This window comes from Eublepharis macularius, chromosome 1 (genome assembly GCF_028583425.1).
Source record: "Eublepharis macularius isolate TG4126 chromosome 1, MPM_Emac_v1.0, whole genome shotgun sequence".
Lineage (NCBI taxonomy): Eukaryota > Metazoa > Chordata > Lepidosauria > Squamata > Eublepharidae > Eublepharis > Eublepharis macularius.
The window spans coordinates 128,949,558-128,962,566 of record NC_072790.1 but is presented as its reverse complement, the minus strand read 5'-3'; the positions used below and the strand labels follow the sequence as shown (position 1 = coordinate 128,962,566).

At 38.9% G+C, this 13,009-nt stretch overlaps 1 protein-coding gene across 2 annotated transcripts in view; it reads right to left on the bottom strand.

The window, feature by feature from the left end:
• PLEKHG1 (pleckstrin homology and RhoGEF domain containing G1) overlaps window positions 1-13,009 on the bottom strand; it is a 61,438-nt gene that overhangs the window by 5,917 nt on the left and 42,512 nt on the right. Inside the window, exons 10-15 of one of the 2 annotated variants that reach the window (XM_055000877.1) lie at window positions 6,833-6,866; window positions 6,177-6,272; window positions 5,190-5,228; window positions 4,422-4,444; window positions 3,085-3,270; window positions 787-903 (exon numbers count right to left, since the gene is read on the bottom strand). In XM_055000877.1, the coding sequence (XP_054856852.1) occupies window positions 787-903; window positions 3,085-3,270; window positions 4,422-4,444; window positions 5,190-5,228; window positions 6,177-6,272; window positions 6,833-6,866 (495 nt within the window). Of the gene's footprint in view, window positions 1-786; window positions 904-3,084; window positions 3,271-4,414; window positions 4,445-5,189; window positions 5,229-6,176; window positions 6,273-6,832; window positions 6,867-13,009 lie in introns of both variants that reach the window. The other variant, XM_055000868.1, reaches the window with a different exon arrangement.

The following is a 13,009-nucleotide window of genomic DNA, read 5'->3' as shown; positions in this document are numbered from 1 at the left end:
AAATGCCAGAAAGCCTTGCTGCAGTCCTCTATGATGCCAGAAAATGATGCAGAAAATGATGCAGTCCTCAAAATGCCAGAAAGCCTTGCTGCAGTCCTGTCTTAACAGAGCTAGCCAAATTCAATCCTAGCCATTTAATCGTGTCTGATCCTTGGCTACTCTGTAGATCGTATCCCTCCAGGCCTTTCTGTCTCTGACTGTTTCTTTCAATTCCTTCATGTTCAGTCCAGTGTCTTTCATGATGGTATCCAGCCAGTGGGTTTTTGGTCTTCCTCTCTTCCTCATTCCACTCACCATTCCTAGCATCATTGATGTTTCTAGTGAGTTGGCCCGCATTACATGCCCGAAATAGCTGAGCTTCTGCTTTGTAATCTTCAGAGCTAGCACAGGATACAAATTCTGAATGAGATCTCATACACACTTGCACTCCCATTCAGCAACCATCCACCTTCCTCACAGCAGCAACATCATCAACTTTCAGTGGCTGATCATTCTCTACATTGGTAGTGACAGAACTTGAGAATATCTTAGAAGCCCCACAGAAGATCAACCAATGGGTTGGGGGCAGGGCAGGGCAGTAATCACAAACAGCTGGACTGTAACTAATTTTGCATATAGAATTACATGCATACTCCAAGAGCCTCCTGAGTCACACTAGTTGTTAGGCTTTTTATTCACAGCCTATGAGTATTTTTATTCTTGATGCTTATTTTACACCCCTGACTCCATTCAACTGAAACAAAATAAAATGGTTTTCCATAAAGTCTGCACAGCTCACTTAAGTACCTGAATTGCACATTTGCTGAGATTAACACTTCTTCGTTTTTCAACATTTTCAACAACTTGACTGTTTAGCCTTTTCCGCCCCACTTTTGATTTCTGTTGTGAGTTTTGTTGTGTACTCTGCAGTAAAAGAGAAAATGTTATGCTGTGAGGTATAGTCCTTTAAACTGAAAAGCCATCAGCCCAAACCAAGTCTGCTAAGTTGAAGAGTTCAATGAATGGATACTAAATTATACTTGGAGCATTGTGCTGCCTCTTAGGAGGTCAGAAAAATTCAACATTTTAATATGTGATGGTAAGAACATAAGAGAAGCCATGTTGGATCAGGCCAATGGCCTATCCAGTCCAACACTCTGTGTCACACAGTGGTCAAAAACCAGGTGTCCTCAGAAGGTCTGCCAGTGGGGAAGGGACACTAGAAGCCCTCCCACTGATTGCCCCCCAGTAATGACTGAGCATTTGCTTATAGTTGAGTATCTTTAAAAAGAGTTCCAGAGGAGATCCGGGAAATTACAGGCCAGTCAGTCTAATGTCAATACTGGTAAGTTGGTGGAAACTGTTATTAAAGAGAGAATTAGTAGGCACATTGATGAACAAAAGCTATTGAGGAAGACTCGGCATGGGTTCTGTAAGGGAAGATCTTGTCTCACGAACCTGTTAGAGTTCTTTGAGGGAGTGAACAAACATGTGGACAAGGGGGAACCAATAGATGTTGTCTACCTGGACTTCCAGAAAGCTTTTGATCAAGTTCCTCATCAAAGGCTGCTAAGTAAGCTCAATAGTCATGGGGTAAAAGGACAAGTCCTCTCGTGGATCAAAAACTGGTTAATGAATAGGAAACAGAGAGTGAGTATAAATGGGCAATATTCATAGTGGAGGGTGGTAAGCAGTGGGGTACCGCAGGGCTCAGTATTGGGTCCGGTGCTTTTTAACTTGTTCATTAATGATTTGGAGTTGGGAGTAAGCTGTGAAGTGGCTAAGTTTGCTGATGACGCTAAACTGTTCAGGGTCATGAGAACCAGGGAGGATTGTGAGGCACTCCAAAGGGATCTGTCAAGGCTGGGCGAGTGGGCGTCAATGTGGCAAATGAGGTTCAACGGGCCAAGTGCAAAGTAATGCACATTGGGGCCAAAAATCCCAAATATAAATACACAATGATGGGGTCCAAACTGGCGGAGACTGACCAAGAGAGATATCTTGGAGTTGTGGAGGATAACTCACTGGAAATGTCAATACAGTGTGCAATGGCAATAAAAAAGGCCAATGCTATGCTGGGGACACTAGTCACGAGGGTATTTTAAAGAGCTGCCAGAATGCTGTTCCGGGGTGTTCCGGCTCAAAAAAAGCCCTGCCCTGCCCTTATGAAACCAGCCAGGTTTGCCATACCTCCATAGCCTACCTCCATTCGCTATATGCAGGAAGCTTCTACCAAATCTGTTTAATCTTGTGCTTGGAATGCTAACACAGGTAAGGAGACCAGAATTCAAATCCCTGCTCAGTGACACAGTCTACTAAGTGGCCTTCAACCAATCACTCTTGTTCAGCCTAACCCACCTCAAAATGTTATTATGGAAATTAGCTGGAAAACCATGTGCACCATCCCAAATTCCTGGGAAGAACAGCAGGATAAAAACATAGTAGGTAGACAGAGGCAAAGGCAACTAACTCCTGGACTTCCTATCTAACCTGGAACTAGAGCCAGTTTGGTGCAGTGGTTAAGAGCCACAAGACTCTAATCTGGAGAGCCAGGTTTGATTCCCCGCTTCTCCGCTTGAAGCCTGCTGGGTGACCTTGGGTCAATCACAGCTGCATTGGAGCTTGCTTAGCACTACCCACCTCATAGGGTGATGGTCGAGAAGATAATAACACACTTTTTAAACCACTCTGAGTGGGCATTAAGTTGTCCTGAAGGGTGGTATATAAATCGAATGTTGCTGTTATTGTTATTATTAGTGATGGAAGAAACAGCCTCCTGGAAGGTACTTCTACCCTTTCCCCAGCAGTGGCTGTGACAACAAGTTCAAGGAATCAGTTTGGACAGAGTGTATCCATGGCAGAAACTGTCTTACCTGTAAAAATGCCTTCAATGTTCATCCTTGGATATTAAAATTGAATAATAAAGAATATGTATCTCGCAAATGTTAGTCATCGCTCATGATGACTGCAGGCTGTAGTGGCTAAATCAAAAATATTATTTATATGACTTCTAGGTAGGTATGATTGATTCTAACACCTATACTCAATTATACTACTATATATCAGTGAGTGTCTTTTTCACTTTCAAAAAACAAAGAAGGCTACCTGTTCAGTTTCATCCTCATCATCAGCATCTGTCTGATCTGTAACGCCAGCAAGAATATTATCTTCTCGGTCACTATTGTAGATTTCTTCACAGGACTTGAGTCCTTTGTGATTCAATGAAAGCCTTTTCCTGGGACTGAGAAGAGCTTCAGCCTGGGACAGGAGGGCTCCTTCAATACTGATCCGCTTAGGGAAGAATATATGTCATTAAACAAACCAGTCCATTCTTATGCTATACTAATATAGATGGCCAATTCAGAACTCTGTCACTGAAAGGTTGCATCGGGACCAGCAATTTTTCAGGCAACCACCTATCGATAGTTCAGAAGAGGTGGTTGATAGCAATGGATACCACACCACCGCTACTTGTGTTCCTGTGTCTTTCTAGCACAACCCACACTAACAGTTCAATCCTAATCAGAGTTACTCCAGTCTAAGCTTAGAATTGTGCTGTGGGACAGAAGTTTTGTGCTGCCCCTCTTCTAGGTTATTATTCCATTCCTCCTCCCACACATGAATTTGTGCCATTACATCCTTGTGTCCATCTCTCAGGGCAGCTTGTCAACTTTGTCATTTAGCAGAAATTACATCTAGCTATTTCTCAAGCATGCAAAACAGCCTAAAATCTCTTTCCCTTTCTTGATTCTTGCTCAGTCAAATTAATGAGAATTTCATGCATGGTTGCCCAAATTCAGTATTTATTTGTATAAAAGTTAGAAAATAAAACCTGTAATATTCAGAGCAGGACAAGTGGCTTATACCATGACAATGAGAGGTGAATGTCACATGAAGTGCAAGGCAACAATCTTTAGGCACATTACAGGTTTGAAACTAGTCCAAGGGGTTGCAGCAGTAGCACTTCTTAACCAGCGGTCTCTTTGACTATCCTTCTACCGTGTCTACTTAAGATATACCATGATGTACAACAGACAGCTGGTTTGGGGAGCCATTATGGGTAGCATAGCAGGAGACAGAGATGAGCCTTGGAGCACAACTGATCATACTTTGCTCAGCTCCCTTCATTTCAATGGGGCTTGCTTAATTTCCTGACGGATTACGCCCCAGACTTATGTTTATATGTGAAAGTGCCATTTGCATTTTGCACCACACAGGCACAAATTGGCTCTGTGCCCTTTGAAATATAAAAGGATTTAAATTGTGCTCTAGCTCAGGAAAAAAAGAGAAATGTAAAGACTAAGGAGGGAGATACCACTGGAGTTATTATGAGAAAAGCAAAGTATCTACAAAGTTCTAAAATTAAAATTACTCAGTATCATGGATCTGAATAAAAAACAGTGCAGTTCCAGTTCATAGAGAGGAAAAGGTATACAGCTTACCTTTTGTATGTCGGGATCCATTTCTGAAATTAAAAAAAATCAAATAATCCTAAGTATCAGTTTGTGCAAAGATATTTTTCTACATTTATGTTGACAGTGTGAAACTGTTTTAATAAAATCTGAAACTACCTCTAAAAATGTTACTTACCCTAAAATTAGGGTCCACTAATACCCTAAAATCAGAGTCCATTTTTCCTTAAAAACTCTCTTTCCTTTTAAGCAATCTTTTCCCCAAGCAAAAGAAACAGTATTAACACTAGTGACTGCTGTTGGGAATGGGCCAATATCCTTCTATCTATTATGCATTTATTGTTTATATAGAAGTGACAGACCTATTGCTATTCTTGGCATTTCATAGCATTATGGCCCATTTCCAACTGTTTTCTCCACGTCCATTTATATACCTATCAACATGACAGGGATACATTGGGCGTGGTGGTGGTACTTTCTGCAGTGAGAAAGATAACCCGTCTGAACTGAAATCCAGCAGCCTGAGACTGAATATTCTCTTTGAAGTCTTTTTGTTGATGTTTTTGAAGTAGGGTAACTATAAGTCTACTGGGAGACTGAAATGCCCTTTTATTTACCTTACTATTTACTGATACCAGATGAATGACTTTGTTGCTGTAACAGACTAACATAGCTTTGGAATCTTAATGATATTTACAAGGAGTTACTCTTACATGTGCTAAGTATTTATTGTTCCATGATGTGCTGCTAAGTATGTGCCATTTTTTAAACATTACATATTTTGACACTATAACTTACCATTTGGCTTTATAATTTTATGGACTCTGGATGAGGGCTCTGAAAAAAAGAAACACAGGGACATTACTGACTTCCAGAAGGAAATCACTGTACAAAGCAGGCTGTTGTGATTCAAGAGAGGTGGAAAAGGAGGACAAGTCTTGGGGTAAAAGGAAGTTTCTCAATGCCCGGTGCCAACTGCCTTCACAAATTAGCTGGCCCACTAAGCCTGAGCATACATGAAATCAAGGCAGGCAAATCATGTGGATGAAGAGTTCTAAGGATCCCTCATCTTATGCTATCATCCTCCAAGCTACTATCAGTTCCATATCATTTCTGTGCAATATGCCTATACCTCACAGTGGGGAGAGTACTGTCTTCATCTACCCAGCCTGCAGCCCTTCAAGCCACCATTAGCTACCACCTCTCTTACCCCCAACCCAGTGGGCTAATGGTAACAACTGAGCAGCTGTGAGGCAGACTCTCTTCCTAATCCTGACTGAGAAGTCTAAACTCTCCTTCTTAGGCAGACCTAATGGATGATGCTGGGACTGCTCTCTGGTTCCTCCCCAGCGCCACTTTCTTGTAACATCATAATTAGTGTGCATGGGAGTGGAGATGTGTCAGCACCCAAATGCTAGTGATTTGCATGATCAGTATAGTGCATGGCATTGTCAATAGCATATCAGTGTCAGCCTACTATTTGTGGAACTTTTCATCAATAGCTACTCTTATTTACACTGTATTGCTACAATGAGAGCCCCTAGTATTATGGCTTATTATTATAAGCCTGGGCTTGGCCAGCGGCATTTCTCACAAAGGAAAAAGTTGGACAGAGCGGCTACAAAGCTGGCTGCAGCTGTGTATCACCTAAGCCAACTGTTCTCTCCTCTGTCTAGAAGCGGTTTTAATGCTCTTTAATCTCAATTCTTGACAATCACCATAAATGGTTAAAAAGTTTAAATTTTGAGTTTTTTAAAAAAATATAACAGCAAGCCTTTTAATTACCTGACTTCCTTCTCACCCTTTGTGGGGTGATTCCTTCTTTAGAATTACTCAATGCTTTCATTTCTCCTTCAGGGCTATAATGGAATCCTGGGTGATCTATAAAGAAATGGGAGAAATAGTAGTACTTAAGTATTAATTGATATATTAGATGAAGCATTCTGAGAAATTCTCTCTACTGCAAAAACAACATAAGTGCTTCAAATTGCTTTTGCTAACTGCCTTAACTTGCATTCCCATACTATTTGAAGACTGACTTTGTGCAAAAAAAAATACCATACTTCACTTTACAAAGCAATCATATCCTCTAGTTACATTGGCTGGACAATTATATAATTGCTACTATCAAAAATTAAATTAACTTTTTAAAGTATATGTTTCCTAACTGAAGTTCCCACCTTGGCTATGGTTGGGTAAATTCATCATTTATATTCAGTACAGTAGGAGGATGTAATTACATAGCATGGCATGTTCATGTGGCAGTGTAGCCAAACAGCAGTGGTATATTTTTTGAAGATGGATAAAACAAAAGATGAGAGGAAAGAAACTTATGAAAGTCTGAATAAATAAAGAGAGGCAACCAAAATACTGAGCTGAAATTTGAGTCAGCTCTAGTAGCAGTAACTTTCTTCCTTAACTGTCAAAAGAAACATACTTACAGGTAGCATCCATCTCGAGAATTGCTTGCTTGGCCTGAAAAACAAAAAATATGCATTAACTGTGTGGATTCCATAAAAACTGCATATATCTCTTCATTAATATCTGATTCTGCGTGGGATTATGTGTTACCTTGGCAAATGTGTACAGTATTCCCATATTTACATTTACAACATCTCACTTATACCATAAGCTGAACAATTTTTTTACATCATTTGTAAATTTTTAGAGGGAAAACCGTATGTATTGCATATGGTAAAGCACTAACCCTAGTGGGGCAATTCTCCTAAAACCAGTCGATTGTGTTTCTGTATTAGCTGCATGCACAATTACAATGGAAGATCACACACCAGTGGATATTGCATGACTGAAATCATTCAAACATACTCCAAGCTTCTTGTCCTGACTGGGAAAGATTAGTTTCTGATTATAAATCTGCCCCTCCCAGTATTTACCAATATAAGTGGAGGTATATCTCCGATATCTATTTAAATGAGCCAGTCTGCACTATTAATTCATAGCACCATCTTTCTATCTTCCCACCCCAACAATGTTTTTTTTTTTTTTTTGTAAAATTTTTATTGGGTTAGAACATTAATATTTTTACATTACATTGCATTCAATTATCCCCTAATTTTTCGTTTCTAACCCCCTCCCTTTCCCCCCCTTTTGTTGACTTCCAACAGCTTTCCCACCCTCTGTCCCTTTTCCCTTACTTCTATTAATTTCCTCTATCTAAAACAAATATATATTCTCCATTATATTAAGCAGTACATCTTTAACTCTTTTACTTACTAAACATCCAAACTATACTTCTTTAGATAAACAATTTATCCCATTTTCCAGTTTTGAATATTTCTGTATGTCATAAACCATAAAAATTTCCCACATTTAAATCAAACAATTTAATTTGTTCTCTCTATATTAATCATTTCTTCTTTTTATAGTATTTCTATATAACTCATCACATAGTCAGTCATTTTAACTCTTCTATACATTCAGTTTGGTGCATATAAGTCTTATCAAGTAAAAAAAAAAAAAATATTGTTAATTACTCAATCCTCATGTTTAAACCGTTAATTATTCTCTATCAATATTCTATCAATTAACCTTTACATATCTATATATATCTCAATCAATTAATTAATCTAACTGCTTATAAATTCACATTTCTCTTCCTCCCCCGGTAAAGTCACCCCTCTCTTTTATACTTTTATTGTACTTCAGTAGTTCTCAAACTGCCACAGTTTTCCTCCCACCTCCCACTTCTTCTCCAGATATTGTTTCAGCTTCTCCCAGTCTGTGTTAAACTGCCCTGAGTCCAGATCTCTCAGTTTTCTTGTCATCTTGTCCATTTCAGCCATATACAGCAATTTGTAGATCCAATCTTCAATAGTTGGCACTTCTTGTACTTTCCATTTCTGCGCATACAAAAGTCTAGCTGCTGCAGTCATATAAAATATCAACGTCCTATGGTGGGCTGGGATTCCCTCCATTCCCAAGTTTAGCAGCAGGAGTTCTGGGTTCTTATTTATTTGAAACTGTAAAATTTCACTCATTTCTCTTATTATTTCCCCCCAGAACTGCCTAGCTACCTCACACGACCACCACATATGATAGAGGGAGCCCTCATGCTTTCTACATTTCCAGCATTTATTAGAAGTGTTCAAGTTTCCTAGCGCAATCTTCTTTGGTGTCATGTACCAACGATAGATCATTTTGAAAATGTTCTCTTTAATATTAATACATGTCGTTGTCTTCATTGTAGTTTTCCACAAGTATTCCCATGCCTCCATTGTTATTTCTTTATTAAAATTTATAGCCCATTTCACCATTTGTGTTTTAACTGTCTCATCCTCGGTATACCATTTCAACAGTACTTGGTATACCTTGGATATTCTTTTCTTGTCCTCTTTAAAAAGGGTCTGCTCTAGTTCCGAATTCTCTGTTCGTATACCTCCCTTTACAGAGTCCGAGTTATACAAATCTCTGATCTGTCTATACTGGAACCAATCGTAGTTCGGTGATAGTTCCTCTTGCGTCTTTATTCTAAGTTTAGACACTTCAGTTTTAGTTATTTCTTTGTACGTTAAACATTGTTGTTCATTATCAACAGCTCTCGGATCTATCACCTCGTATGGAACCACCCACAAAGGGGTTCCTTCTTGTAGGTAAATTCTGTACTTCTTCCAGATTGTATATAAACTTCTCCTTACAAAATGATGCAGGAACATCGAGTTGACCTTTACTTTGTCATGCCATAGGTATGCGTGCCATCCAAAAATTTTTTTATATCCCTCTAGGGCTAATAGTTTCTTATTCTTTAATGTCATCCACTCTTTTAACCAAACTAGGCAGATTGCATCATGGTAAAGTCTCAGGTTGGGCAGTTGCATTCCGCCTCTTTCCTTTGCATCTTGTAGAACTTTTACTTTCACTCGAGGCTTCTTGCCTGCCCAAACAAAATCTGATATTTTCCTCTGCCATTTTTCAAATTGTTTAGAGTCTCTGATGATTAGTATTGTCTGTAGCAAAAACATTACTCTTGGTAACACATTCATCTTAACTGCTGCAATCCTGCCCAACCATGACAAATTCAGTCTATTCCATTTGATCAAGTCTCTCTCTATCTGAGTCCATAATTTTTCATAATTATTCTTGAACAAATCTATATTTTTTGCAGTCAGCTCAACTCCCAAATATTTCACCTTACTAGTTACTTCACAGTCCGTTGTTTCCATTAACAATTGTTGTTTCTGCTTAGTCATGTTTTTACATAATATCTTTGACTTCTTTTTGTTAATGAAGAAACCTGCCAAGTCACCAAACTCCTTGATCTTGTCTATCACTTTTGGCATGTTCTCCAATGGATCTTCTACAATTAACATTATGTCATCTGCAAATGCTCTAACCTTGTATGAATAGTCCTTTATTTTTATTCCTCGTATTTCCTCGTCTTGTCGTATTTGTATCATCAGAATCTCCAATACTAAAATGAACAACAATGGAGATAACGGGCAACCTTGTCTTGTTCCTTTACTAATCGTCAATTTCTTGGTCAGTTCATCATTCACTACAATTGCTGCAGTCTGGTCTCTATAAATTTCTTTAATTGCTCTGATGAATCTTTCTCCCAATTGTAGCTTTTCCATAGTGGCAAACAATAAATCCCAGTTTAAATTGTCAAACGCTTTTTCAGCGTCTACAAAGAAGAAACCAACCTCTTTGTCACAACGCTTATCATAATATTCAATAGCATTGATCACTGTCCTTAAATTGTCTCTTATTTGTCTGTCTGGCAAAAAGCCTGCTTGTTCCTCCTCTATGACTTCCGAGAGCCACCCCTTCAGTCTCTCCGCCAATATCTTCGTAAAAATTTTATAATCATTGTTAAGTAGTGATATAGGTCTGTAATTTTTCACGTTAGTCAAATCTTGGCCCTCTTTTGGGATCAATGATATATTCGCTTCGCTCCAAGTGTCTGGAATTCTTTGATCCCTAAAAACTCCGTTCATCACCTCTTTTAGGAATGGTGCCAGTTCGTTGGCCATTGTCTTATAAAATTTAGCCGTAAGTCCATCTGGCCCTGGCGCCTTTCCTAGATTTGCAAATTGTATTGCCTTACTTATTTCCTCATCAGTTACTTCATTATTCAACTTATTTCTCCAAGCTTCCGAGATCTCTGGAAGTTTGGTTTTCTCCAAATATGATGCTATTGATTCTTTGGTTACTTCTTTTTTATTATACAGCTTAGCATAAAATTTATAAAAGGCTCTACTAATGGTAGTCTGCTCCAGGTACGTTTTATTTTCTTCACAGATTTTATTTATTATTTTCTTTTCCCTTTTCTTCTTCAATTGCCATGCCAAATATTTCCCAGGTTTATTAGCACCCTCAAAAGCTTTTTGATTCAATCTTTTAAGGTTCCACTCCAATTCTTTATTACTCATTGCTGTTAACTGTTCTTGAAGAATTTTAATTTCCTGATGTATTTTCTTTTTCCCTGGTCTCTTTTTTAACTGTATTTCTTTGGCCTTTATTTTCTCCTCAATCTCTTGTCTTTTCTCCTCTTTCTTTTTCCTTGCTCTGCCATTTAAGTCCATTAGTATGCCCCTTACAACCGCCTTGTACGCGTCCCAAACTTTACTGGTTGGTACTTCTTTATTCACGTTATATTGTATAAAAAACTTTGTCTCTCTTCTCAATATTTCCATATTTTCACTTTCCTGTAGCAAGTCCTCATTTATTCTCCAGGCTTTCCTTTTTCTCCTTTTTCCAAATTTCCACATAATTGGATTGTGATCTGAGCCTACCATCGGCATTATTTCTACCTCCTTAGTCCATAACGCTAAGTCCTTTGAGGCCCAGATCATATCAATTCTTGATAATGTAAGATGCCTTGCAGAATAAAAAGTAAACTGTTTGGTTTTAGGATATTCTCTCCTCCATACATCTTCGAGAGTCTCTTGTTGAATCAACTCAAAAAAAAGCTTTGGCAATAGTCCTCTTTTCTTTTGTGCTGTTGTAGTCTTTTTATCTAGTTCCAAATCTGTCACTCCATTAAAATCTCCAGCAAGAATTATCTGGTCATATACAAGATCGTCTAAATGCTTCCTTAAATCCTCAAAGAAGCTTTCCTTTGCACCGTTAGGTGCATAAAGTCCGACTACCAACACTCTCTTTAAATTCCAATTACATTCCACCGCTACAAATCTAGCTTCCACATCTCTCATAACAAATTTTGGCTGCAGCTCCTCTTTTATGTACAACACGACTCCTCGTTTTTTCTTGTTAGAGGCCGCTACAAATTCTTTGCCCAATTTTCCAGATTTTAAATATTTTACATCCTGTTTTCTAATATGGGTCTCCTGCAAACAAACAATATCACATTTTTGTTTTAGTAGCCAATGAAAAATATTTTTCCTCTTATTCGGTGAGTTTAGTCCATTTACATTCCAAGATAATACATTACACTCCATATTCATGGTTTTGTTGGTAAGTCTTTTTCATTGTCCTTGATAAATCTCTCCATCTCCCGCTCAGATCTGATGTGTTTTTTTGCCCCTCCAAACTCAAAGGACACTCCTTCCGGTAACTCCCATCTGTATCTGATATTCATGTCCTTCAAAGTTTGAATTAGCACTCTATATTTTTTCCTGTCCAGTAACACTGATCTGGGCAGTTCCTTCATTATGATAATCGTCTTGCCATCAATCTCCAATGGATCTTGAAATTGTTTTGTCACAATCCTCTCTTTCATGTTTCTAGTTGTAAACTGCACAATCACATCCCTTGGTAGTTTCCTCTGGGTTGCAATTCTCGAGTTCACACGGTACGCCACATCTAGGATAGCCACAATTTCCTCCTCCTCCTTCCCCAGGTAATCAGCCAACACCTCAGTCATCTGTTCTTGCGCTGACTTCCCTTCCACTTCTGGCAGACCACGAAAACGAAGCTGCTTCTCCATGTGTTTAGTTTCTGCAACTGACATCCTCCCCTTCACCAGTCTCATCTCTGTTTGTTGCGTTTCTATTAAATTCTCCATCGCGTCTTCTACTGTTTTAACTCTCTGCTGCGTTCCTTGTAATTCACTACTAATCGTTTCCACGCCTTTTTTCACTTCTGACAGCTCCGACTTTACTGTCTGTGTAACTTCTTTGACCTCTTTAATAAGCTCCAATTTCGTGTCCTTAAGTTCTTTCATCATGTCTATAAGCTTTTTGTCCAAATTTTCTATTGCCGATTGCCACTCTTTTTTCGACATCGTGGGGCTTGCTTTGGCTCGCTCCCACGAATCTGCTCTCTTCCTTAGCTCCGTGGCGTATGTTTAAACGTTTTCCTTTTTTTCAAATGTCCCAATCTTTGCCAAAATTAATTTTTTGTATCCAAAATGTCGGGCGTCTTTTCTCTATGGTTTCTCTATGTTATTGTAATCCAAGATGGCCTACTTCCTCTTCCGCTGAAGCCGCGACCCTTCCCTTTTCAAAAATGGCGATTCCCTACTTCCTGTCCGTCGGCAAGGGCCGCTTCCCTCCAGCCACTCTATTGTTGTTACGCACTTCCTGTCTCCCGTCTTCCCACAGCAGGTCTCGCGATGGTGTCTTTTTCCCACAGCTCCAAAACCACAGGTATTCAAAACAATAGTCCGATTTTTGCAATAACTTCTTTAAATTTAGTCT